This window comes from Eutrema salsugineum, unplaced genomic scaffold, assembly GCF_000478725.1.
Source record: "Eutrema salsugineum unplaced genomic scaffold, Eutsalg1_0 scaffold_10, whole genome shotgun sequence".
Taxonomy (NCBI): domain Eukaryota; kingdom Viridiplantae; phylum Streptophyta; class Magnoliopsida; order Brassicales; family Brassicaceae; genus Eutrema; species Eutrema salsugineum.
Window position 1 is genome coordinate 10,908,964 of NW_006256908.1, and position 23,462 is coordinate 10,932,425.

The window sequence follows — 23,462 nt, forward strand, 5'->3', positions numbered from 1 at the left end:
AACAAGATAACATTTCCGAATTGATGGTGTCTTTACATCATTTCTACTTCTCGAAACACATAAGAAACACTCTTTTTATCAGTGTAGACACTCTTGGGGTTTTAAAAATGAATGATATTACAAATCAAATAATTCGTTGGTTGCTTGGTTCAATGTGTTGAGTCACCTGGAGATGCTTTCAAAAAAATGTACAATGTATGCTGTTTATCTTCTTCCTCTAGTGTTTTCATCACATTCCAGATGAGGTTCGGTTAATGCGTTGGGCACCAAGTTTAGGAGCTGCAGGTTTGGCAGCTCGGCCACGACCAGAAGACAAAGGTTTTGCTCTGGTGGTTGGTGGTGGAGCAGCAATGGCAGCCCAAGGGTCTTCATCATCAGCTTGTACTGTCTTTTTCAAGTTCAAAGGTCTTGAAGTAGTTGCAGGCGGAGGCGCAGCTATCGATCCCCACAAATCGTCATCTTCGGCTTTTGCAGCTGCTTTCGCCGTGCTAAGCTTTGCTCTTGAGCTTGTAGCTATAAAGAGCGAGGAATTTAACACACAAGCTTGTGAATTTTAGGATGCTTAACAGAATGTGTTGAGGCGAACTAATTTGAGCTAAAGGCTGGTACCTGCAGGTCTAGAGGGCTGAGACACAGGTCGTTTTTGAGCTGCTTGAATGTTTGAGAGAGCTGGAGAAGGTTTTGGTTCATCAAGAGGTTCAAGATCCCCCCAACCATCTTTGTCGCTATCATGACCTTCGCTAATGCCATTATCAATATCTCCCCAACCATCTGTTGATGTTGGGGATGGTGGTGCGGGTGGTTCTGTGAAGTCCGAGTTGGAACGTGTATGATGACTGGCTTTGACACTCGGCGCCTCCGTTGCTGAGGATAATTTTTCAAGAAATAAACAAATTAGGAAATGAAATAGTACTGGCAACTGGGCTGGCTAGCCAATAGCACAGTGATCGACTATATCAGATCAATCCAACATATAATCAAGGCAATCTCGTTTTTGCTATTTATTATTTACATATCCGCAGTTGCAAATTTCAAGGCAAATTATTTCCAGGGTTTGAGAAATAATAATGGTAAGAGATTTCAAGTGTACCTGTGCTTGCAGCATTTGAGGCTGCAGCAGCTAGGGATGGTGCTGAAGAAGAAGAAGCAAGAGGCGCTTGCTCTAATGGCTTACCCTTGAGAGTCAAAGAACTCATAGCCCATCTATAAGAATAAATAAATTAGTCCAGTTAGTACACAGAGCACTCCGACCATGTTCTTATATAATTCATCTTTTAAGCTGATTTGACTATACTCACCCGATAAGACCAGCAGTTTCAGGCATAGTTGAGGCTCCTCCGGTGGCTCCTGTCTCGCCAGCGTTTGTCTATTCACACCCCCAAAAAATCCAATTATTTTCCACCCCCAAATGTCAATAAGACTTTAGATATAAAAATAGCTCAAGAAAAGAGTTCGGTAGAGCCATTATGCATACCTTCTCATAGTTCTGTTTCAGTATCTGAAGAAACTGTTCTACAGCCTGAAATGCCTTCGATCGAACCTCACTATTAAGGAAATTGAGAGAACATGCTTTACATTATGCCTGAGCAAAATTATTAAACAAAAAGAGGATAGACAATCTCATTTAAATAACGAACCTGTCTTGATCAATGGTTAGCACAACAATATTTGGAAGAATCCTAGTTGCTATTTCAGTGTCGTCATAAGTAGAACTGGTGGCACATAATGCAACAATTCCTGCGTTAAGTAAATTCTAGTGAGATGATGAAACTTACAAACAAGACGACAGCAGGAAAATACCAGAGACTGAATGAAAGGGAAATGATTGTCAGAGAGCTAAAACACCCTACAAATTGCGTAATTACTAGGATCTACTAAGGGCAGGCATTCACATACCTGCACCTCGAGCAGGTGGAAATGTATCACGCAGTGCACGCACTGTAAAAGCATTAATCAAAACTCTTTTCCTTGTCTGCATCATTTTTTCATGATTAGGCACAAAGAAAAACAAAAGAATCAAAAGAACAACGAAGGTAGTGGAGACTTACCCCTTCATTTAGGTAAGTGGCAATATTCCCGAGTAATATAGTGGTATTGGTTCTGATTGCAGGCTCTTCATCCACCTGAGGATTATATAAAATTGCAAAACAAAATGACCTCTTAAGTCCAGCTACAAAATAACCAAATGATTGCCATCCACAAAGATATAGAAAGGCGGTAATAGTTTACAACAATTAAAAATTAGAAAAGAAATCAGTCAAAGCTATTAAGGTGACGGAGGCAAACCTGTAATTTGGAAAGGTATTTCAAGAGGGATCCGGAAAGTGTGCGCTGAGAAAGCTGCAGCCACAATAAAAGAAAAGAAATATACATTAGATACAATTGTAAGGATAATATTGACAAGCTAAATGTCTTCAGATCAGATGAAGCGGTTTAAAATGGGTTAGGAGTAGATACCTTTGGAGCTAAAACGAGCATCGATTTAAGAGTCAGCTCTCGTAGAAAAGCAGATGTGTCCGCAAATCCAGTAGCAACATGAGGGTATACCTAGTAAAACACAGTCCACTGTTGATGTTAAAAGTATGCAACCAGACTGCACTGCTGCCGAACAATCACAGACACACTATTAGGCCAAGGATGAGAAAAATAAGCTTACTTGTTCATCAACAATTTGCCCTGACATTGATTCTCCAAATTGATCAACATGTTGCAGAAGAGAAACTCTAATAGCTCGATCATTGGAAGCAAAAAGCTTGACTATTGTTGGTAGCACCTAATTCATAGGAGGGAGTAACTTCAGAAAATAATTGAAAAATATTCATCTGCACGTGCATATATACACCAAGTGAGTAATTTAGATTTAGCATGACTGAACAACCTTGACACTGAAATCGTCAGTTGATAACCATGAACCCATCTTAAGTAAGGCAGTTAATGCAGGGGCAACAGCTGAACCAAATTCAAGGGAAGACGCTAATAAAGGAAGAAGCTGCATCAAAAGAAGGTTATGTCAAATAACAAAACGCAAAGCCTTCAACTGTAAAGGTAAATTGTTGTCTTGATACCCCCAATAATTTAGATTCACACCTTCTTAAGCACGATCTCCCGAGGAAGCTGTTCAGCAACATTTGGAAGTTTGCGGAAGAAAGTATCTTTTTCAACACTGTCTTTCAAGTTAAGAATATCCATAAAATGTATGGTGTCCACCAGCTTATTTTGAAAATACTCTGCCAAATGTCGAAAATAAGAATCAAGAGCTGAGGGATGGTCAAAGATAACTATGAGAGATACAAAATCGTTACAAACATTATTAAAAAAACCAGAGGGAAAGGCCAAAGCAAAAATACAGAGAAAAGACAACTGGAGAATTAAAATAAACAACTTAAGTTACAAAATTTGTAACCAAGACAGGAAGATTACCGCCATTTTCTAGAAGTTTTGAGGTGTTCAATCTGCGAGAAGGCATGGAACTTAGGAGTCGCTGATAATCTGGAAGCAGAGACTGTGAGAAAAGAAACATTCAACTGAAATGAAAGCCAGCTCTTATAAATTAACGTCATACAAACTAATTCACCATCAAAACTTTTGACAATTACACATTCCCGGTTTTTCTAAGATCCAAATACGCGGGATTTAAATCTATATAATATGTAGAAGCAGAAAAGAAGCCGAATAAATGCGCAACCTCATATTCAGGAATGTAACATATACTCAAAGAAAGAATTGAATGAGAACCAAACCTTAGGAATGCCGACAGTGTTACGGAGCTCCTCTGTCTTTCCCAGCTTCGAGCCCGAGAAGAGTTCATAAATAAGACAACCTTCAAAAAAGAAAGTAAGGTGGTTCGATGAAAGATTTGTGCTCAAACTGGCCAGCTATATTATACATTAAATTCATGGACAACCTTATAAGAAAGAATTGTGGGTGCGTATACGATTGAAAATTAGGACGCAGGGTCTTACCTAAGCCCCATGAATCAATGGCCCATGGTGGAGATTTTCTAATAGCAACCCAATCAGACTTCACCATTTCCATTGGCTTGTACTGTGTTCCCACTAGCCATTCAAATGGCTGAAACAAGAAAATAAGTTTAGAAAGGATGAAAAGGAAGCAACAAACTCAGGGTGTATTCCTAAACTGGACAGAAACAAGGACTAAAACCTGACCCTTGATACTACAGGTATGTTTTACCAAGGATATACAAATCAGAGCAAGTTCGCTGATTTCAAAGCAGTAAAAAACAAAATGAAAGAAACGGCTATAAAATTGACAAGACTAAAAAAGTGAAACCCCGAATAGATACAATAGTGAATGAAGAGTACCAGCATAGGTCCACTTGCAGATTCATTGCTCCCATCAAACTCTGATAGAACATCAAACGCATGGAGTTTCCAGTCCAAAGTAGGTGTAACAACGACACTCGCCAGACAGACATTTCCATGCACCTGTTGAGACAGTGCAACTTAGGAGTTTTAACTGAAATAACGTGGAAGGAAGAGGATTGAAATACCAACAAGAAAATGGGGTGAGGATTGAAAGTTTGCAATCATAAATTCAAGATGATATCTAAAATACCTACAAGAAATTCTTGTATATATTCTAATGCTGAAATATAATGTTAAAAGCAAATACTCACAAGTTTGCAGTCATTGTTCAGAAAGCTCACAGCTTTAGCTATCTGGTGTAGCCCCAGTGCAAAATACTCATCCCTACGGCAAATATTTCATAGTCACAACAAAATTCGAGACGTGATCAAAATTACCATGTCAAGCATGATAAGCCAAGTGACAAAACCAATTTTAGGAAAAAGACAGATAAGACTATGACATGATTTGTTCGAATAGATTTAAAATGTTGCGGCAAACGCTATCCTTCGCCTATTTTCTGATGCTCATAAGAAGAGTTCATACCTCTGGGTGGCCTTCAAGCCTAGCTCCTTTATCTTATCTGACAGCGGCATAACAGGCTCAGTGACTATATAGATAGTAACCTTGGAAGTAGTACCATCATGAGTTTCAACCTCCGTGCTGTGAAGAAATGAAAGTATATTTGGATGCCTCACCTGCAAAAAGAAAAAGCAGATGATAATCTAATAGGAAGATGACAATGATACCGACAAGACCAGAAAGAGGTCCATATAGACCGACATTCAGATGAATCAACTAAGCAAATTTATGTACAAATTGCTCGCCAAGATATAAAAAAAAAAATTAGATATTTCGCATGTGTCACTCCAAGTGGGGAATTCTTACTTCCCTAATAGATAAAGAGATGGTACCGCTACTTCACTAGTTCGATGAATTAGAGTTCCAAGTGCTTGAGTTAGAGTTCTTAGTGCTTGGGAGAAGTTTCCGTCAGTAATCAGAGAAGAACTATCTTGTTTGGACGAAACGAGCATAGAGCAAGTTATAAATTTATGAGAACTTACTGTACGAAGGCGCTTGACACCATTTCTCCCAGCAGCCAGATGCCCATCTTGAGCACTGTTCCCAGAAAGAGCAAATATTGAAACTGGAGATCCATCATCCTGAAGAAACCGAAGGTAGTAGAGATTATGAGATGTCATCATAGCCAACAGTATTAAAAAGTAAATCCATAAATGCAAAAAAACGAGGACCAGGAAGAATTAACAACACCAAATTCGATTATACAGCTAATCTGCAGCATAGAAGCAGAGTCTGAATTTTGAAGTAGACCAAACAAACATGGGAAAAAATGGAATGGTAGAGAAATAAGAGCTCAGATCAAAGCAAGCAACATGAGAATTACAAACATCCGAAACTACACAGAGAGAAAGGAGTTTGGAGAATTACCTTGGAGGTACCACGAAAATGATTCCAGGAACCCCAAGCAGAAGGGTAAGGATCACCGATATTGTAAGGCAGATCCTTGAGTCCCGTCCCAGATCCAGCCACTACTCCCTTTAAGAACTTGAACATATTTCCACCTCTCTAAACGTCTCAATCCAACAATTGAAGAACCTTGTTGCTCTTGGACGGATCTGTATGGAATGAGAAGAACGACGACGGTTCAAATCGGACAAACAGAGAAAAACTGAAAGCTCTTTTCTTATGATTCTGCTTCTTCTTCTTCTTCTTTTTCAATCTGCATCTCCCAGAGCGGAGAATTTCGTAGATTTGTTTTTGCTTCTTCTTTTTTTTAATTCGTCGGAATTATGATCAACCTGAACGGACTGTCTCCATCGCCGTTTTCGTAGTTCGTTTGTACAATTCATGCAGTTTATTTGTGAACAAGACGCCGTGGAGTTGGATCTGTGGATATTTTGTTGGGTCGAATTATAGCCCAGGATCGAATTCATAGTTTGGGCTGTACAATGTTTTTGCTGCTTCTGTGATTCTACTGGAATTGTAAGTTTTTTTTTTGTTTTCGGGATATATGAATTTCCTGTACTTTTCTCTATTTCTATCTTGCATTTTTAGGTTTTGGAATGTTTAAAATATCTCTTTCTACATTCTAAACTTAGTTAGATTTACGCAAAGTGATAGGTCGAATTTGAGACCCAAATGATAAACGCAAGTGTCTAACCACGCGTAGACTTATAGTAGGTCGAATCCACAAATATACTATACGACTATTAAATACTAGCTAGAGATGCATGTTTAAAACTATTCCAGAACGAAATGGTTGGAGAAGTTAACTTTTTTTTTTCTTTCTTTCTAAAATTACATTGAAAGACTAGAAATTCACAAGTAATTAGATTTGTTGACATCTCTATTGATCTATCCAAAATATATATATATATATACAAAAAATACTTGTGTTGACTCTTTTAATATATATATTTTAAAACAACTGTCTGAGTTTAGGGCGATAAATTCTACGAAATCATGAGATTAAAATAAATAACTTTCGTTCAAAGTATCACAAGGGCTAATAAGACTAACAAATGTTTTGGACCCGAAAGAAACTTCTACTTTAGATTTTGTTAAGAAATTTACCAAAAGTAGTTGGTAGCTTCAACGCCTAAGAAAGTTCTTAATTGATGTGTCTCCACTTTAAGAAAAAAAATTGTTCAACAGTTTCAGCATTGAAATCTTAAGTCTTCGTCTAGACTTCTAAGAAAATCTTGTAAAGTTGAAATTTGAAAAAAAAAAAAAAAAAACCATTAATATTAAGTCATAGAAGACCCATGACTTGGTCAATATTACTACCAGTTCCTCTGCCGTGTTTAGCAAAACACGAACCCTTCCTTGCTATATCGAATTCGCCGACCAGGTCAATGGGTTACAACTAGTTAGATCTTTGGTCGGGATTATACTAAACAAATAGTTCCTCGTGTTATTGGAAAATATTTTTGTTGTTTCCCATTGCGCAATAGCCTTAAAGCCTGTTCTTTATTATTAGACATATTTTACCTGTCGTTTAAGAAATTTTCATGTTCGCTAACCCCCAAAAATAGCTACAGTACAAGAAATGCTATTATGTCTTTTTAAGAAAGAAAAAAATCACAATCTTTGAATAATCTGCATATTCAGAATTCAATAGAATTGGAACCAACATCGAAGCTAACTGTTTGCACGTAACCGTCGTCTATATATATATATATATATTTCTTATGTAATATATGTGTGTCGTTAGATATATAATCTAAAAAAGGGCTTAAGTTACAAATGGAAGAGGTGATGTCAGTGATCTTCCAGGGATTGAATATGGTTAAGGAGCTTGAGTCAAGCTTACCGGAAAAGTCACCGGAATCTCTATCGACCTCTCTCGACGAGATCACAAAGACATTTGGTGATGCAAACGAACAGCTGAAGATAGTCCTTGAGATCAGGAACACCGCATTGAACCAACCTAAACCAGTGATTGCGTCTTGTTCAGACCAGATGCTAATGCAGATTGAACCGGATATGATGCAGGAGTATTGGTTAAGGTGTGGCGGGTCCATGTTATCTCAGGGAACCGAAGCAATGACTCAAAGGCAGCTCATGGCCCTTGATGGTGGCGGCGGAAGAATTTCGACGACTACAGAAAGATCGGGCGGCTCCGGTAGCGGTTCCTCCACGCCAAGGCAACGCAGGAGGTAAAAAGTACAAGTTTTTATTTTCCTTGTGTGGTAGAAACAATCAAAGTATAATACCGTAATTAAATAAACATTATCAAACTAAGTGTTTGTTGTAAAAATACCACAACTTTGAAACTTTTTCAAAACTAATACAAACACTAGGTTTAGAAAACGATTTCTGATTAGCTGGATTAAATTGTGAATTAGATTAAAGGCGTATAACAAGTTTTTTTTTTTGTTTTATAAGTTTTTTGTTTAGACCAAAGGCTTTTGGTAAAGAAGTTAAAGCAAGAACATATATATACATATGAGGCTAATCTCTAACATTTGTCACTAGGCTAAATCCTTTACGAACTCGATGGTTGGTTAGTCGTCCACTTCAAGTTTCAAACTTTCAAGATTATTATATGTTTTTTGGCAAAAGTTATTAAAATGGATATTAATTAAATATGCAGTACGTACCTTATGTACTAATGTAGATTAAATGAGTACATATTTAGGAAGGACGAAGGACAAGAACAAACGGTGTTGGTGGCGGCGTTAAGGACGGGAAACACAGATCTACCTCCTGACGATAACCACACTTGGCGTAAATACGGTCAAAAGGAAATTCTTGGCTCTAAGTTTCCTAGGTAACTTTACGAATAATAACCTAAACAAAAACTTTACTAATTTTTTATACATACGTACTATTAATTAATCTACCCAAGCTTATTTGGAGGCTGAACGAGATTACTGGACAACGCTTTTCGTCAAGTAGTCAAAGACTATATGAATATAATTCTTCAATAAGGGTGGATGAAATTGTCAAGGTCACAAAAGGGGTTCCGTTAGTTAGTTAACTAACCAAGAAATACACATTTACATCACATCAAGAAGTTGTAATCAGTCTCTTCTGATTCTTAATCACCAATTAGTTTATTAGAATGACCAGATAACCATATTATTAAACTCCAGTTGAAAGTTGAAACATCGATATATGTTATAATGACTACATATCTTTCTCAGACGTCTTTATCAAGTGATACAAATCATTTTTTTTCCCTTAGTCCATGTAAATTAATAGCTACTTGCTTCTCATATGGATGGGTGTAAAAACGCAAATATACGAATTTAATTAATTTTACAGGGCCTACTATAGATGCACCCACCAAAAGTTATACAATTGTCCAGCCAAGAAGCAAGTCCAACGCCTCAATGATGATCCCTTCACATTCCGAGTCACTTACCGTGGCTCACACACTTGCCACATCTACTCAACCGCTCCCACCGCTTCTGCCGCCGCCCCCACCGCATTAATCTCATCAACCGCTGCCGCAACTGGCCATTCCGTTGACTACGGTCCCGCCGTCTTAGACATAGCCGACGCTATGTTTGGTAGTGGTGGGATCGGAGCCAACATGGATTTCATATTTCCTTCCAATGATCCACCTCAGCATGATCATCACCGTTTCCGGCGAGACAAATAGGAATCATACATTTACAGAGGGAAAGGACAAAAGATTATTATTACTAAAGTTTTCTATATTTCCCATCTACACGTGATTCTAGTTTGGGATCTAATGGGAACCAATTCTTTTAGGGTAGTTTGCCTTTTTTGACAACGAAAAGTGTTTTGTTAAAATGGGGTTGTTTCAACTTTCAACCATGTATTTTAATTATTATCATAGTTTCTTCCCATTCTTTATTTTATTATTTAAACAGTTTGAGGTGAAATAACTCATGTTTGAGTTTCAAAAGAAAAGTAAATTATTGAAAATCACTTGTTTATTCAAGTACTGTGAAAACATATTTTTATTTTAATTCAAGTACTTAGGACTTTTTTTGAATAATAAGAACAATCATTTAGTGTTAGGGTTTTGGATTAAATAATCAGGATTTCTGACGACCAAAAAAAAACAAGTAATCAGAATTTCCTATTGTTTACTACTTTACTTCTTTCAGTACTACAAGGTACATTGGACGTGTGGATATAAATAAAGAAAAACTATTTATCCAGCATTTTATTGCATAGATAAAGCAATTCGTTGTTGTTCAAAAAAAAAGTTGTTCAAAAAAAAAAAGATAAAGCAATTCGTTACATTTAAAATAAATCAAAATTAGGGGTAAAAATTGTTACTTTGTCAGTATCTCACATATTGGCATGAACTTGTTGTTGCTTCTTACTTTTTGTTGTTGTCTTTTTTTTTTTTTTTTCCAGAGTGAAGAATCCTCCCAATAATTGAAAAGTGTCAAAATCAACTGTTCGAGTGGAGGTACTGGTCCGTCCAGCGTAACTATTCATAATGCATGGGCCTTCGTCTTGCCCTTTTGCTCATCATGTGTACTTGTTATGTCGATGGAGAAGCACTTTATCCTCAATTATTATTATTATTATTATTATTATTATTATTATTATTATTATTATTATTATTATTATTATTATTATTATTATTATTATTATTATTATTATTATTATTATTATTATTATTTTATTATTATTATTATTATTATTATTATTATTATTATCATTATTATTATTATTATCATTTTTTTGCATTTTCTTTGTTTACTTATCCTGAATTACTTTGTGACATATGTTGATATGTAAAAGATGTTTAAGGTGTTGAGTGTATTATATGTGCTGTTTAGTTTTTGGACTTTGAAAACTCAAAAACAAAACTCATCATATATCATATCACGTAATCAAGTTTCTTTAAGATTTTGGTTTTACAGAACTAAACAAATTAGTTTGTGTCCTACTTTTTCCATTATAATCGAAACCCTAAACTGTGAGGAAGTGAAAGCAACGTCCCGTATATTTTTTTCTTATAAAATGAGAAAACAAAGAAAGTATCAATAGTATTAATAAAAATACTCATGTTATCACGATGATATATTTAATTTCTATATTTTTATTTTTAATATAATTTAAAGTTTAGAACGGAGATAAAGAATCTCAAAGACATATATAAATTTAAAATTCTTAAATTTTTTTTAATTCATTGTTTATATAATTTTTTTCTTGATGTTATAGGAGTAGCAGATATTTTCAACAAAGTATATCAATTCTCAGTAAATCCATTTGTTTTTTTTAACGAATTTTTTACTTTTGTCAGATAAATATTTTTCATTATTTTTTTGAATTTTAAGATGTTGAAAAGTTTGGTAAAGATTTATAATCGCAATAACCCCATACTATGTATTTATATGAGTAGAACTTAATATATATACATCTGTTGTATTAAGAGTCTCTCGTGGTCGTTTGTTTTCTTGCTCTGTTTTGGTCGAGGCTTTACTCATTTGTAAAACAAGACATGAAGTGTATTGAAAATGGTTAAAAAGATTTTATGAAGTTATTTATATCTTGATTTTTTTCCATATTAGAATATCAGAAAATTTAGCATCTTATAACCTATGGAATCAGGAGAACGAATCTTTTTAAAACTATCACATGTAAAAAAGGCTTAATTTATGAACTAATTTGTTCATTTGTACATTTTTATATTTAAATTTCTCAAACTCTTGGAACTTTTCGAAAGATATGTGCGTACATGTACGGAACCTCTCTTTTTTTATTGTCACTACCGAAAATATTATACAGCAACACTTAATTAATTTTGTTTTATTTTGCAACAAGCATTAATTAATTAATGCCCTAGTGTATACGGCGGGGCTTATGTAAAGGCAACAACAAAAAGACAAGCACGACAGTTGCGAGTTGCATTTGTCCCAATTTCTTCTTTTTTTAGCACCAAACATTTATAGCCGCAATTTGAATGGATAAGTCTCTTTACACTTTTTAGGTATAGTACTCTTTAGGTAATTATATATCATATATATGGAATGAACATTATGTGAATCCAACATTAAAAGCTATAACAATCAAATAGGCAAAACAATAATCTAGTGGGATTAATTGTCGCAGTTGGAGCTTGGCTTATTCTAAGTTTCATCAGTAATACATTCAAGTTATGGTTTATCCAAAATGCGCTTGTTAGAAAAACCTATTTAGTCAAGACTCAGATACTAAAACCTATGTAGAAGGAGAAGTATATATGCCATATGGTGTTTTATAAAACACAAAACAAAATATTACATGCCACTAAACATACTCAAAGAGAAAAGGAGAAAATATTACAAAGCCTGATTATGATTCATCAATCCGGATTCGGATTTTTATATGGCACTTTGTTTCTTCCTAAATCCGGATTCGGATTTTTATAGGGCACTTTGTTTCTTCCTAAGCGCAATATGAGTCGAACAAGGAGGAAAGCTGATCGTTGTCGATAAAAGAGAATTGTTGAGCAATGGTACTAGTTTTACCATGATAGTAAGGATTCTGATGATGTTGATGATCATCAAACATCAACGCGTCTTGCCAAACCAATGACAAGTCCCCATCTGTCGAAGAACCCTCACAATAGTCTTTATTCTGGTCACCATTGTTATTCTCTTCTTCCTTAACCATCCCTGCGCCTGCCACCGTTACACTACTGATGTTTTTCTCTTGCTCTTGTACCTCAACATTGACATGGCCCTGAGCAATGGTTTCAGCCAATATCGTATTGTCCGAATCCATTATTTTGTGATCAAAAGGCTCAGTCTTGGCTCGTGTTTGGTCGTTAGCATTGCATGTGTGGTGGCCAATGTATGTGATTAGGAACATCTCAGGGCATTGTTCCTGTTTCTGAACATGCTTCGTTGCTTTGCATCCTTGTGTTGGCTTGTGTGTGCATCTAAAGTAACTTCTGCAAAACATCAAAAAAAAAAAACACAATTATTTAGACCATTGCAAGATTCACATAGTAGCTAGTTGTAGATTCTTGATTAGATTGATATGTGTCGTGTTGGGATTCTCGTTACTTGAAAATGATTTGGCCATGTATATATGCATATATATATATATATAGACATGCATATATTTGGAGTAAGGACCTTGGGAATTTGGTATTAAGAATCTCCTTTTGCCCATACTTCCTCCAAGCATATCTGTCTGCATCAATTCTTCTAGCTTCCACGGTCCAAGTATGCGATCTCTTCCTGCAAATTAGTAATAAGTAAATAATTCATTAATTAATGGCTAAATCATTAGAGCTATATAATATGTTCTTGTAATACAAACACCCACGGTAACTAAATAGTATATGCCTTGTCCGTAATGGAATCACAACAATAATTAAAACCAAATCAGTTTCGGCTCCACTGATTTTCTAATCAAACCAATCATATTCATACAATTCACTATCACTATCAATACCATGAACAAAAAACAGTGATCGCATATCTAATATACATTGGCATATTATATGAACAAATCCAACATCATATCCATTAACCCTTACAATAAGTCATTTCAATATATATGGAGCACTACACAAACATATGATGAAATCCATAGACAAGAATTGCAACTTGAAATGAAGTTTTAAAAAAAAGAAAAAAAAAATCAGATAAAAAGGAGATAAAATAAAAATATAAAACAAGAAATCTATATTTGAATTCAACTTTAAGAACTTACTTTCTAGTGTAGCATCCTCTTTTACCCTTACTAACCCCAAGCCTCTTTCTACTGTCGACGGAATCTCCACCGTTGCAACTCGCCGGAGCCGCCGAATCATCGCCGCATGAAGCATTACGTGAACCCTCGACGGCGATAGGGACAGAGAGGTCGGCGACGGTATCAGAAGAATCAAGAACCGATATGGTTTTATGAAAAGATCCCAAGATCTTAGCGAGGAGCTCATCAACGGGATCCAGATCACCGGGAACTGAACCCGACCCGGAAACGATACGGGTCTGATCGGTGCTGTGGTTAGAGTGTTGATGAGAGAGGAGAAGCTGAAGCCGAGTAGCGAATTCGTAGCCTTGGACTAGTTGGTCGACAAGTTTTCTCTTTATGGTGTTGTTACTGTTTGAATCCATTTCTTTTCTTTTTTTTGGTTTACAGCAATTTAATGGGTCTATGGATTTTTTTGTCTTAGGTTTTTTTTTTCTTGGTATGATGATTTGAGGATGAGAAAATGGAGTAATATAGTGGAGAGAAGAAAGATAGATTTTTTCTGGGTTTTGTTTCTTTGCTTTCTCTCTGATCAAGAGAGAGAAATAATCAAAGGAAGATGCTTAGGAAAGAGAGACGAGAAAGAGACGAGTTATAATGATATGGAGGGTATAAGTGGAAAAGTGATAAAACAAACTTATGAATTATAATGGATTCGAGGGTATAATGGGAACGTGATATCTTATTTACTCACCCATTGGCTTACCAGAGTTTTGCTGATGTCACAGCGATGAGGTGGGATGATGTCATCCATCTCCGTAACACATTTGAGGACTTGCTGTTTTTTATTGTATCTCCTTTTTTCCCGGAATTATTTATTTAATTCCAGGAATACGAACTCAAACAACTTGGTTAGGGTTTATTTATATTAAGTTGAAAAATTAAGCTAATATTCTATAATCTGACAAATCAATTTGTTTTCATTGTCGTGCAATCACTTTCAAGAAGAGGGGAAAAAAGAGAGGAGACATGTTGAAAAGATATATCGGACCAATTAACCACCATAATCTTTACAGTATTTTAGAGTTAATGAGTAAGATAGTTCTAAGCCAAAATAACTTTTGATGTCAAGGATTGACGTAAGACCAATTATTGATGTGTCATGTGTGTAGTGTACATTTACAAAAGTAGAAGGATTAGGAAACTAACGAATATCCTCATCATGGTTTGAACCTTTGAATTTTGTAATGGATAGATTAACTACTAAAACTTAAATGTTATAAAACAAAGGGATATCTCAGTTGTGGTGACACCGCTTTGTTCGGATCTAAAAGTAGTAATCAAGGTTAATATCAATATAATAAAGAGCAACCTTGTTTTATTTTTATTTTTTATATTTGTAGAACTACCATTAAACTAAATAGAGCGCTTTAAAGACATTACAATCACGTCACACCTTAGCTATGTCAGCAGCCTACTGCTTGCTTGGTCCTGATCATTTTGGCAGTACTTACGAATTTTCTAAGAGTATTATATATGAATTTTTAACTTTTCGAATTATAGAGAAAATTAGATAAAACTGTCACTAAATTAAAACCTCTTGAAATGTTCGTATAGTCATCCCTTCTAATACCAAAAATCTACTATACTAAAACCTATGAGATAATAAAGAACTAATTTTGATTTGCTTGATGGAAATATGTTCGTTTTTCGTAATTTATTAACAGTACTATAAAAATGAGTTATTTGGGTTGGTTGAATTAGTTTATTTGACGTATACAACAAATTTAATTAGTTAAAGTTAATGGTAAAACATCTGTTTGAAAAATTTAATGAGATATTGTGAGGGCACTGAGGGGGCAGGTGCCACTGAGTACTCCTCGGAGTCGCAATAAATTCAGTCCACATTCGTGCATCCACTCACAAATCGAACTCCATAAGTCAAATCAATTTGGTTGCTTTTTAATTCTCCAGAGTTATCACGTTACCACACTTTATTTGTCAATTATAAATAAAATCAAACAAACCGGCTTTAATTACTTGCTAATCACAAATCATTAATATAGTTCTTTTCATCTGTAAAATTAAGGGAATACGCAAGACCGCAACATACTTACTGAAAGATTCAAGAGCATATTTAATAGTAGTATAACATTTCACAAGAAATACTTTCACAACTTTACAAAAACTTGCATAAATGAAATTATTCGATCGTTACTACGACATTTTAGTTTTACATAAAGCTATAAATCATGGGAGTTACAACGACACAAGTCTCTCACTTTAGATATAAATTTATTGATCAACGCAATGTATAACTGCTGAAAATAAAGCTGAAGAGATCTTTTCTTCTCCATTTCATATTGAATGTCCCCACAAGATCAAATCACTTTTTAGAACTCAAACAACTTCGAGTATGTACTCTCTTTTTTTTTGCTAAAAAAGTATTCGAGTATGCATTCCAATAGCTATAGATATGTTAGTTCTCTGTGTGAACCAATAAATATATATGTTACATGTCCCAGAAACTTTAATTTGCATCTTCGTTTTAGCTCATCTATCCAAATCCGCCAGTTCTTTATATATCTCAACTTATGAATCATGTAGAGATTGTCATATCTAGACACTAGTTACATTCAAATATTTAAACCTTAAACATTATTATAAAACAACTAAAAATATGTCTTCTTTCCGGTATGGTGTGTGAAAGGTCAACGGTGATTAGGGAAGTGATCTTGACAAATGGCAAATAATTTAATTTATTAAATATATGTCATTTTGGGATTGATCTAATCTTAAGCTGAGTTGTATTATGGATATTTATTCAAGAGGCCTCGATTAAAGAACTGCTACTTATCGTTAAAGACTACTCTGGAATCTAGATAATGATCTGTCACAAAGCTAAAAAATGTTTTAATATATGAAACATATAGTTTTTTAATGTGTAAGTTGAATCTTATTTCGTGCAAATACCCAATCGGGGAGTTCATCATCTTCAGAATAATTTAAGTAATCATCAAGTCAAAAGAAAAAAAATGATTGTAAGAGCCATTCCTGGTTGTGGACAAAATAATTTTATACTATTTCATTCTTAGATACTAAAATACAACAGCAATAAAAGTAAGGAATAATATACCCGTCAATAATTCAACTAGTCTAGACCCAACTCATACTTATATAGTTATTTTGATTATTATATTACTAATATTTTTTTATGTCTTGATTATTCCCACTAATCTTATGGCAGCCTCTTGTGTTTGAATTTTAATGTACTATATTGTTTAGAACCAAATCCCATTTGGGACCACTACTCAGATCAAAAACTATAAATTTCTGCATTAACGCAATTGTTGTAACCTAGCGATTTTTCTTATTACTTCTAGAGGGTGCATTTGATTTCAACTAGGTACATATCTATAGTTATTTTTATATTTTGGCTAGCTAGGGGTTCTATTATCGCTTAAAGTTTTGTCAGTACTAAATCTGAACTTAACTTTTATCGTTACAAAAATATGAAATTCTACACACACAAGCTGACAAACATATATAATATACGAACTTGTTATGTTCATTGTTCAACTATTGTGTCTACATATAGATCCAAAAGGTCGTTCAATGAAAGTATGGACTCCTAAAATACAAGACATGACTCCCAAAACATATACAAAAGGTCAAAAGCCTGTACAACTTTAAGCATATTCTAGTTGTGCCGACTATTATAGATTTTAAATTTATTAAGGGACTATAACTTTGTGATATTTAAGTCTACCCGATATTTATTTAGAACATCGTTGTATTTGAGATCAAGTGAAGTGTTAATATACTTAGCCAAGTGTCTCCAATATTGTAACATAAGGTTTAGATACAACAAATTTGGACTTTTCTTTTAATTAAAGAAACATACAATCATATATGCAGTACGTACGTTGTTAACAGTATATACCACATATCATCTTTTCAAAATTTAACTTTACTGTGTCTTGTGTTTATTGGTTCCAATTGACCACATTACAGAAGGAGGAAACCGTAGAAAAAAAATGAAAAAGTACGGAATGGAATCACGAAATCAATAACGTAAAAATATATTGAAATAAACTTATCGATTCACGTATTGACTAAGCATGAATCATGATATCACAAAATTGCATTCTAACTAAGAAAATTTTGGAATCATATCTTCATTTTTCCATTCTTCGTAATATCAACTATATTTTAATTACTCATATGACATATCAGTAATGACTATAAGTTTGAACCAAAACGATCGACAACCATTTTTTTCATATATCCGTACGTTTGAAGTACCTTTTGTTTTGTTTTATGTTTTAGATTTTAAATTTGTTATAGCTATATATATATATATATTAATAAACTAAAAAATAGATTTTCTTGGAACAATCATCAAATGGGGCCACTAAGCTATGGAGCCATGGAAAAGAAAGAGAACTTCCGGCTAAACATATCGTCAAATTGTCAAAAGTGTCTGCTGCTCATAGAAACGAACCTGTTATAATATGAATAATATGACTAGTGCGCGAGACATTGATGTAACCATTATCTATTAGTTAGTCATTACTATAATTATTATCAGTCTATCTTGATTTGTTTTTTTTAATCAAAAAGTTGGATATATTATAATTGGATATCTGAAAAACTTACAACTATATTTTTCCCACACAGTTCGTTAGAAAAATAAACGGATTATTGATGAGAGCATGTTTTCGTAATACTTGTAAAACATTAGGATAAATGGTTGTATTGTCATGAAGGTTATTTGGCACTTTTCATATAAAAAAGGAAGGTTATTGGCACTGTATTGTCATATTACAGATAAATTAAGTAGCCAGAAAATAGATAGGAGGAAGCTTTGTATAGCTGATGAGCTAGGCAGCAATTATATTGGGAGACTTTGGGAAATAATTTGGAAAAGTAGAAAAGAGATGAGTTTTGAAAAGCTAAATATGGTTTTTTACAAAAGGTCAGAGATTGAGGCACGAAATGGGAAGCTTCTTTTCCCTCCTTCCAGAAAAAGACATTCATAGGGTCTCTTTAGATGCAGATCCAAAATTCCATATTCCAAATCTTAAAGTCTATTTTGTATGTCGGATAATTTTGTTTAGATAATTAATTAACTGATAAAAAATTTCAATTCTAGAAGGTTTTAATGTTAATGGGCCTTTAAATTAACAATGAATAAATTAACCAACATCTCTTATATATTATTTTATGTCCCATCAGTTTTTGGATGTGTAATTCTTAATAGAAAACTTGAAACTTTTTTTTTTTGAAATCAAATGTCGACATATTGGTATAAGATTAAATCTATAATAATTTAGTAGTTAATAAAAGAACTCTTGCAATGTCACTGGTATGACTGTCATTAACGTTGGATTTGGCTCTCATTTTTTTGAAATTTTTATCAATTTGGTAGAAAGATTGTTCTTACTCTTAAACTAGTGCAACCATCATACCATTGCACATGTACCATATGCTCCAGGTATTTGTTGGTTTTGCTCAGTCTGAAACCTTGAGGTGTTAAGCTGCAGAAATTGTGTCGATGAGGTTGGCCAGGTCAAAGCCACCACTGAAGAAAGAGGTTGTGGGATACATGTTAGACTTAAATTTTCATTGTTGGAGTGTTCATAGAACCAAACTCAACATATCAAGAATTAAGGATACTGTGAGCTGCTTATGCATTAGTGTTAATGATATTTGCAAGTTGAAGAGTACCCCAAAGACAATATTTTCCTCATTATGGTATTTGTCTTACTGATGCTTGGAATCTTCTTCATATGTCTATTCAAATACTTTTGCAGGCCAAGCATGTCAATGCACATTGACTTCGATCTCTCGAAAGTGACTTATACACATGGGGCTGACCTCATTGAAGAAATGGACACATATCCATCCTCACAACATCTTATAAAATGTGAGTTTGAGGTATATGACCATTCAAGGAAAGTAGGTGGAGACGTGGAGTGACAACATTTCAGGCGTTTTAGGTACTTGCTACTTTGTACCTGATGCGGCCTCCGAGGTTCAGGAGGCAAGGGCTATCATGGATCGTGAGCTTGCCTTTACTAAGTTAAACGATGAAAATTGTTTCAGCAAATTGACTTTGCGATGAAATCCCAAATTTTTACAATAATTTTACGATAGAGTGAGATAAATTGCACAACTAAACAAAACAGATCTCGAATACTAATTTTCCTTACAATTAATTAGATATCCAATTTATGGGTAAGTATCCCTGAAAAATAATTCGATCCATATGTATCCATTTCACGATACATATATCGCGCAAAACTAAAAGCATTAAGGTCAGTTGTTTATAGCCACGTGAATCGGTCCACTGAATTTTTGGTTTAGTCCGGTTTGGTTTAAGCCCCACATAATTTGCATTGATTGAAAGAACCCCAATGCTACGGTGTTGCCACTGGAGATTTCCGCCGTCTCTCGCCGCCGCTAGGATGCTCTCATCACCACCACCACCTCAGTCACAGTCTCCCTTCTCCGGTGGGGGCATGAATTCGAGCTCAACCGGTGGAAACTCCAAACCCGAGTTACTATTTCCTCAATCCCGACCCCAGAATCTTTCTTCCTCCCCTTCTTCTTCTCTGAAATCCACGGTGGCTTGTTCGAGCCCCGGAGCTATCCGGCAAAGCTTGAATCCGGTTTCCCAGTGCTTTTCGAGCAGACCAGAAGCTGGCGAATCGGATTTTGGCTCGCTCGTTGTGGTTTCGTTCTACAAATTCGCTGATTTTCCCGACCATGCTGATTTCAGAAAGCCCCTGAAGGATCTCTGCGAAGAATTGGTATGCAGTTTCTTCTATCTCAATCAAAAATTATATATTTAGTGTCTTTCTGATACGAAAGGTTAAGTCTTTAACTCTTTTCTCAATCTTATTGACTTAAAAGTGCTGTATTGAGCAACAACCAATAATTTTCTCTTAGAATTCAAGCAGTAATAGAATAGACCTGTCTTGTTTCACCAGCGTGTTTCAGGTGGAATCATTCTTGCACCAGAAGGGATCAATGGAAGTATCTGTGGGAGTCGTGAATCAGTAGAGAGAGTGTTGGCATTTATACAGAGAGATATCAGACTGAATGGTTTGAGGCAAGTGGAGACACCTGTGAGTCCTGAACAAGAAGCAATCCACCATGGACATAGCAGTAGCTCTCCTCTTGCAGCTGGTGAAGATGCTCCGTTTAGATGGGACCACGTTAGGGTCAAACTCAAGAAAGAGGTATTTTTCCGTCTTTGAAGTTTGTAGACTGGAGTTTTGTTGATTGTCAAGAGGTGATTTAGTTACAATGTCTGTACTGCAGATTGTTACTCTCGGAATGCCCAGTGTTTCGCCAATTGAAAGAGTTGGAACATATGTGAGCCCTGAAGAATGGAACGAACTGATCAGTGATCCCAAAACTGTGAGATCTCTTTTTACTATCTTGTAGCAAGTTTTGTCAAGAAAAAAGTGAAATTTGAATAAGATTTGATAACTTTTTATCACTTTGGACGCAATTCATTTTCCCGTATTAGTTCTGTGTTTGTGTAGCTTGCTTTTAAGTTCTGGTTCACTCTGAATCAAGAAAATACAGTGTTTATGCATGGAAAAGTTATGATTTTGTGTCGTTGTTTGCTTTTGGTAAAATGTTATACTCGGTAAATCTAGGATATAAGATGTTTGAAATTGTCAAATTGCTTTTGCGTTTCAGGTTGTGATTGATGTGCGAAATACATATGAGACTAGAATTGGGAAGTTTAAAGGAGCTGTGGATCCGTGTACCACAGCTTTCAGAAATTTTCCAGCTTGGGTGGAGAGTCAATTTGCATTGAAGCAAGAAGGCAATGAAACGCAAACAAAGGTGGAGAAAGAAGAGAAAGCTGAAAAACCAAAGACGCTGCCAAGGATTGCAATGTACTGCACTGGAGGAATCAGATGTGAGAAAGCTTCAAGCTTTCTTCTAAGCCAAGGTTTCGAAGAGGTAACTTCATACAACATCTAACCATTGAGCTATTAGTTTCAGAGGGTATTTAAAGAATCAAAACATTTTGTTATCAGGTGTATCATCTAAAAGGTGGGATATTGAAGTATCTCGAGGAAGTCCCTAAAACAAAAAGTTTGTGGGAAGGCGAATGCTTTGTGTTCGACAAACGTGTATCTGTGGAACATGGTTTAGCTCAAGGAACCCATAAACTCTGCTATGGATGCAAGCAGCCAATTAGTGATGAAGACATGGAAGCTCCAGAGTATGAGTATGGAGTTTCTTGTCCTTACTGTTACTCCAAGAAGTCCGAAGAGGAGAAAGAAAGGGCAAGAGCTAGACAGACGCAGTTTGAGGAATGGGGAGTAATCGGTGGTCCAGACAAGGGTCGTCGACCCGCCACTAAACCAGATAGCCCAAGGAAGAGCAGCGTGAAGCTTGGTTCTTCAATATAGGACGATGTTTTGATTGTTGTTTGTTTGGATACTGGTAAAGCTCATTTGTTTTTTATTCTTGAAACCAGACGCTTTTAATGGCTTAATCATCAAGGAAATGGAAAGTGTTTTTTTTTTTTTTTTAAATTAACTTTTCTGATCTTGATTTCTCTTGAGGTTGGTTATGATGAACATCGACGATCAAACAGTAATAAACGGCACGTTGTTCAAGTGTTTACACGCAGGACGGCATGAAGTGTAAAAGTGACGTTTGACTAGGTCTATTAATAATGTCGACGAATGCGATGACAAAAATTCGTCTCATTGATTATCGTCATTTCCTTTGAGAATTTTGGTGGGGTTCGATCGAATTGATAGCGAACGAGAGAGCGAGAGATCGAAGCAGTAATGTCAGGACTAGGTATGCTCAAGCAAGCGAAGCCAAAGATCCAAGCGGCGGATATTCAGGCCGCCGCAGGATGGGGCGTCGCTGCCGCTGCCGGCGCCGTCTGGCTCGTCCAAGTAAGCCATCTGCTTCTTTCTCTGGATCTCCGGCCGTAGATTTTAGCTCTCTCTGTCTTTGAATTGGGTTTCACGGATTCTGTTCCTGATCTGGGATCTATCCTATTAGCTTATGTTATTTCTTCTGGTGAAATTGCTGGCTTGATTTGGACGAAAGATTGAAAAAGCCTCAAGTTATCATTCATGAACACTTTCAAAATTTGTACTTTGCATTGATCTCGTTAGATGTTATCCCTAAAGGCGGTAATTTTCTGGGCACCAATTTAAACTGCATCATTGCGTTTCATGAAAGGCATGATTGTGATAAGTAATATCTCTAATCGAATCGGTGATCAAAACTTCTTCATCACTTTTTCCATGTCCCACTTTTGATTTCAACTTCATTGAGATTAGTCTCCTGTTTCAATGATTCTACAATCGTTAGCTTCACTTAGTCGCATCCTTAGGAGAATAGAATCGCACCCATTTGAAACTGAGACTTGCATTAGCTTTTTTATCTGTTGTTTCGATGTTTCTGTAAAGTTTGGAAATTTACGAATTATGTTAAGCATTACATCCATTTTCTTTCATCACTGATACTGAAATTGTGTCAGTCTGTGATTTGGTGTTATAAACAGATTAGTGCCTTAAGCTCCTCGTGACTATTTTCTCTAATCTTCCGTTCAAAACTCATTTTGTTTTGTATCTGACATATTCTTTATCATCACAGCCATTTGATTGGATAAAGAAGACTTTCATTGATAAACCCGCACCTGAAGAGAAGTGAGAAGTCACCAAGAATCAAGACAGTGCGAGAGCTTTTACAGTTTTTAAGTTTGTAATCGCATCATTGCGATGGAGCTGAATAAATTTTGGTTTTTTTCTGGGGCTTTGTGGTTTCATGTCTTCAATGTAGACTTTTTGTCTTCTCAAATGTTATAACACAAGAAAAAGCATACACTCCAAATTATCAGAAAAGAGAACCCATTTTGCTTTTTTTATATACGTTGTTATTTCCATATGAGACTATATATAA

The 23,462-nt window shown here is 35.4% G+C and overlaps 4 protein-coding genes and 1 long non-coding RNA gene across 6 annotated transcripts; 3 read left to right on the forward strand and 2 right to left on the reverse strand.

The window, feature by feature from the left end:
- Positions 1–3: 3 nt before the first annotated feature.
- On the reverse strand, positions 4–6,181 carry LOC18027557 (N-terminal kinase-like protein). Its single transcript, XM_006411276.2, has 21 exons — positions 5,814–6,181; positions 5,429–5,527; positions 4,911–5,062; positions 4,637–4,709; positions 4,323–4,445; positions 3,963–4,071; positions 3,741–3,820; positions 3,421–3,502; positions 3,088–3,227; positions 2,879–2,989; positions 2,657–2,773; positions 2,458–2,547; positions 2,287–2,340; positions 2,049–2,123; positions 1,897–1,972; positions 1,638–1,737; positions 1,475–1,544; positions 1,299–1,366; positions 1,091–1,203; positions 610–864; positions 4–513 (listed from the first exon to the last, which is right to left on the reverse strand). The coding sequence occupies exons 1-21, from the start codon at positions 5,937–5,939 to the stop codon at positions 230–232; spliced, it is 2,397 nt and encodes a 798-aa protein (XP_006411339.1). The 5' UTR covers positions 5,940–6,181; the 3' UTR covers positions 4–229.
- Positions 6,182–7,612: 1,431 nt separating this feature from the next.
- LOC18027558 (WRKY transcription factor 55) lies at positions 7,613–9,698 on the forward strand. Of its 2 annotated transcripts, XM_006411277.2 has the most exons (3): positions 7,613–8,044; positions 8,527–8,658; positions 9,156–9,698. In XM_006411277.2, exons 1-3 carry the CDS (start codon positions 7,632–7,634, stop codon positions 9,493–9,495), a joined length of 885 nt encoding a protein of 294 aa, XP_006411340.2. In that variant the 5' UTR covers positions 7,613–7,631; the 3' UTR covers positions 9,496–9,698. The 2 variants fall into 2 exon arrangements, with proteins under 2 accessions (XP_006411340.2, XP_024003758.1); XM_024147990.1 differs by lacking the exon at positions 8,527–8,658.
- A 2,364-nt stretch (positions 9,699–12,062) lies between these two features.
- LOC112081462 (probable WRKY transcription factor 54) lies at positions 12,063–14,078 on the reverse strand. Its single transcript, XM_024148130.1, has 3 exons — positions 13,527–14,078; positions 12,944–13,048; positions 12,063–12,756 (listed from the first exon to the last, which is right to left on the reverse strand). Exons 1-3 carry the CDS (start codon positions 13,928–13,930, stop codon positions 12,249–12,251), a joined length of 1,017 nt encoding a protein of 338 aa, XP_024003898.1. The 5' UTR covers positions 13,931–14,078; the 3' UTR covers positions 12,063–12,248.
- Positions 14,079–19,883: 5,805 nt separating this feature from the next.
- LOC18027560 (rhodanese-like domain-containing protein 7) lies at positions 19,884–22,048 on the forward strand. Its single transcript, XM_006411279.2, has 5 exons — positions 19,884–20,320; positions 20,501–20,752; positions 20,835–20,933; positions 21,222–21,491; positions 21,569–22,048. Exons 1-5 carry the CDS (start codon positions 19,925–19,927, stop codon positions 21,944–21,946), a joined length of 1,395 nt encoding a protein of 464 aa, XP_006411342.1. The 5' UTR covers positions 19,884–19,924; the 3' UTR covers positions 21,947–22,048.
- A 195-nt stretch (positions 22,049–22,243) lies between these two features.
- Positions 22,244–23,447, forward strand: LOC18027561. Its single transcript, XR_002896528.1, has 2 exons — positions 22,244–22,447; positions 23,157–23,447. It is a non-coding gene; the product is annotated as an uncharacterized LOC18027561 (long non-coding RNA).
- Positions 23,448–23,462: the final 15 nt, after the last annotated feature.

What these genes read in the sequence shown, in the direction of transcription:
- LOC112081462 (XM_024148130.1), bottom strand. Translation starts at nt 13,930, where the DNA reads ATGGATTCAAACAGTAACAACACCATAAAGAGAAAACTTGTCGACCAA. An exon ending in AGAGGATGCTACACTAGAAA is followed by an intron (nt 13,049 to 13,526) that starts GTAAGTTCTTAA and finishes ACTAATTTGCAG; the next exon opens with GAAGAGATCGCATACTTGGA. An exon ending in CTTAATACCAAATTCCCAAG is followed by an intron (nt 12,757 to 12,943) that starts GTCCTTACTCCA and finishes GATGTTTTGCAG; the next exon opens with AAGTTACTTTAGATGCACAC.
- LOC18027558 (XM_006411277.2), top strand. Translation starts at nt 7,632, where the DNA reads ATGGAAGAGGTGATGTCAGTGATCTTCCAGGGATTGAATATGGTTAAG. An exon ending in ACGCCAAGGCAACGCAGGAG is followed by an intron (nt 8,045 to 8,526) that starts GTAAAAAGTACA and finishes GTACATATTTAG; the next exon opens with GAAGGACGAAGGACAAGAAC. An exon ending in CTTGGCTCTAAGTTTCCTAG is followed by an intron (nt 8,659 to 9,155) that starts GTAACTTTACGA and finishes TTAATTTTACAG; the next exon opens with GGCCTACTATAGATGCACCC.
- LOC18027560 (XM_006411279.2), top strand. Translation starts at nt 19,925, where the DNA reads ATGCTACGGTGTTGCCACTGGAGATTTCCGCCGTCTCTCGCCGCCGCT. An exon ending in AGGATCTCTGCGAAGAATTG is followed by an intron (nt 20,321 to 20,500) that starts GTATGCAGTTTC and finishes TTGTTTCACCAG; the next exon opens with CGTGTTTCAGGTGGAATCAT. An exon ending in GGGTCAAACTCAAGAAAGAG is followed by an intron (nt 20,753 to 20,834) that starts GTATTTTTCCGT and finishes TCTGTACTGCAG; the next exon opens with ATTGTTACTCTCGGAATGCC.
- LOC18027557 (XM_006411276.2), bottom strand. Translation starts at nt 5,939, where the DNA reads ATGTTCAAGTTCTTAAAGGGAGTAGTGGCTGGATCTGGGACGGGACTC. An exon ending in CTAACCATTGATCAAGACAG is followed by an intron (nt 1,545 to 1,637) that starts GTTCGTTATTTA and finishes TTTCCTTAATAG; the next exon opens with TGAGGTTCGATCGAAGGCAT. An exon ending in TCAGCCCTCTAGACCTGCAG is followed by an intron (nt 514 to 609) that starts GTACCAGCCTTT and finishes CGCTCTTTATAG; the next exon opens with CTACAAGCTCAAGAGCAAAG.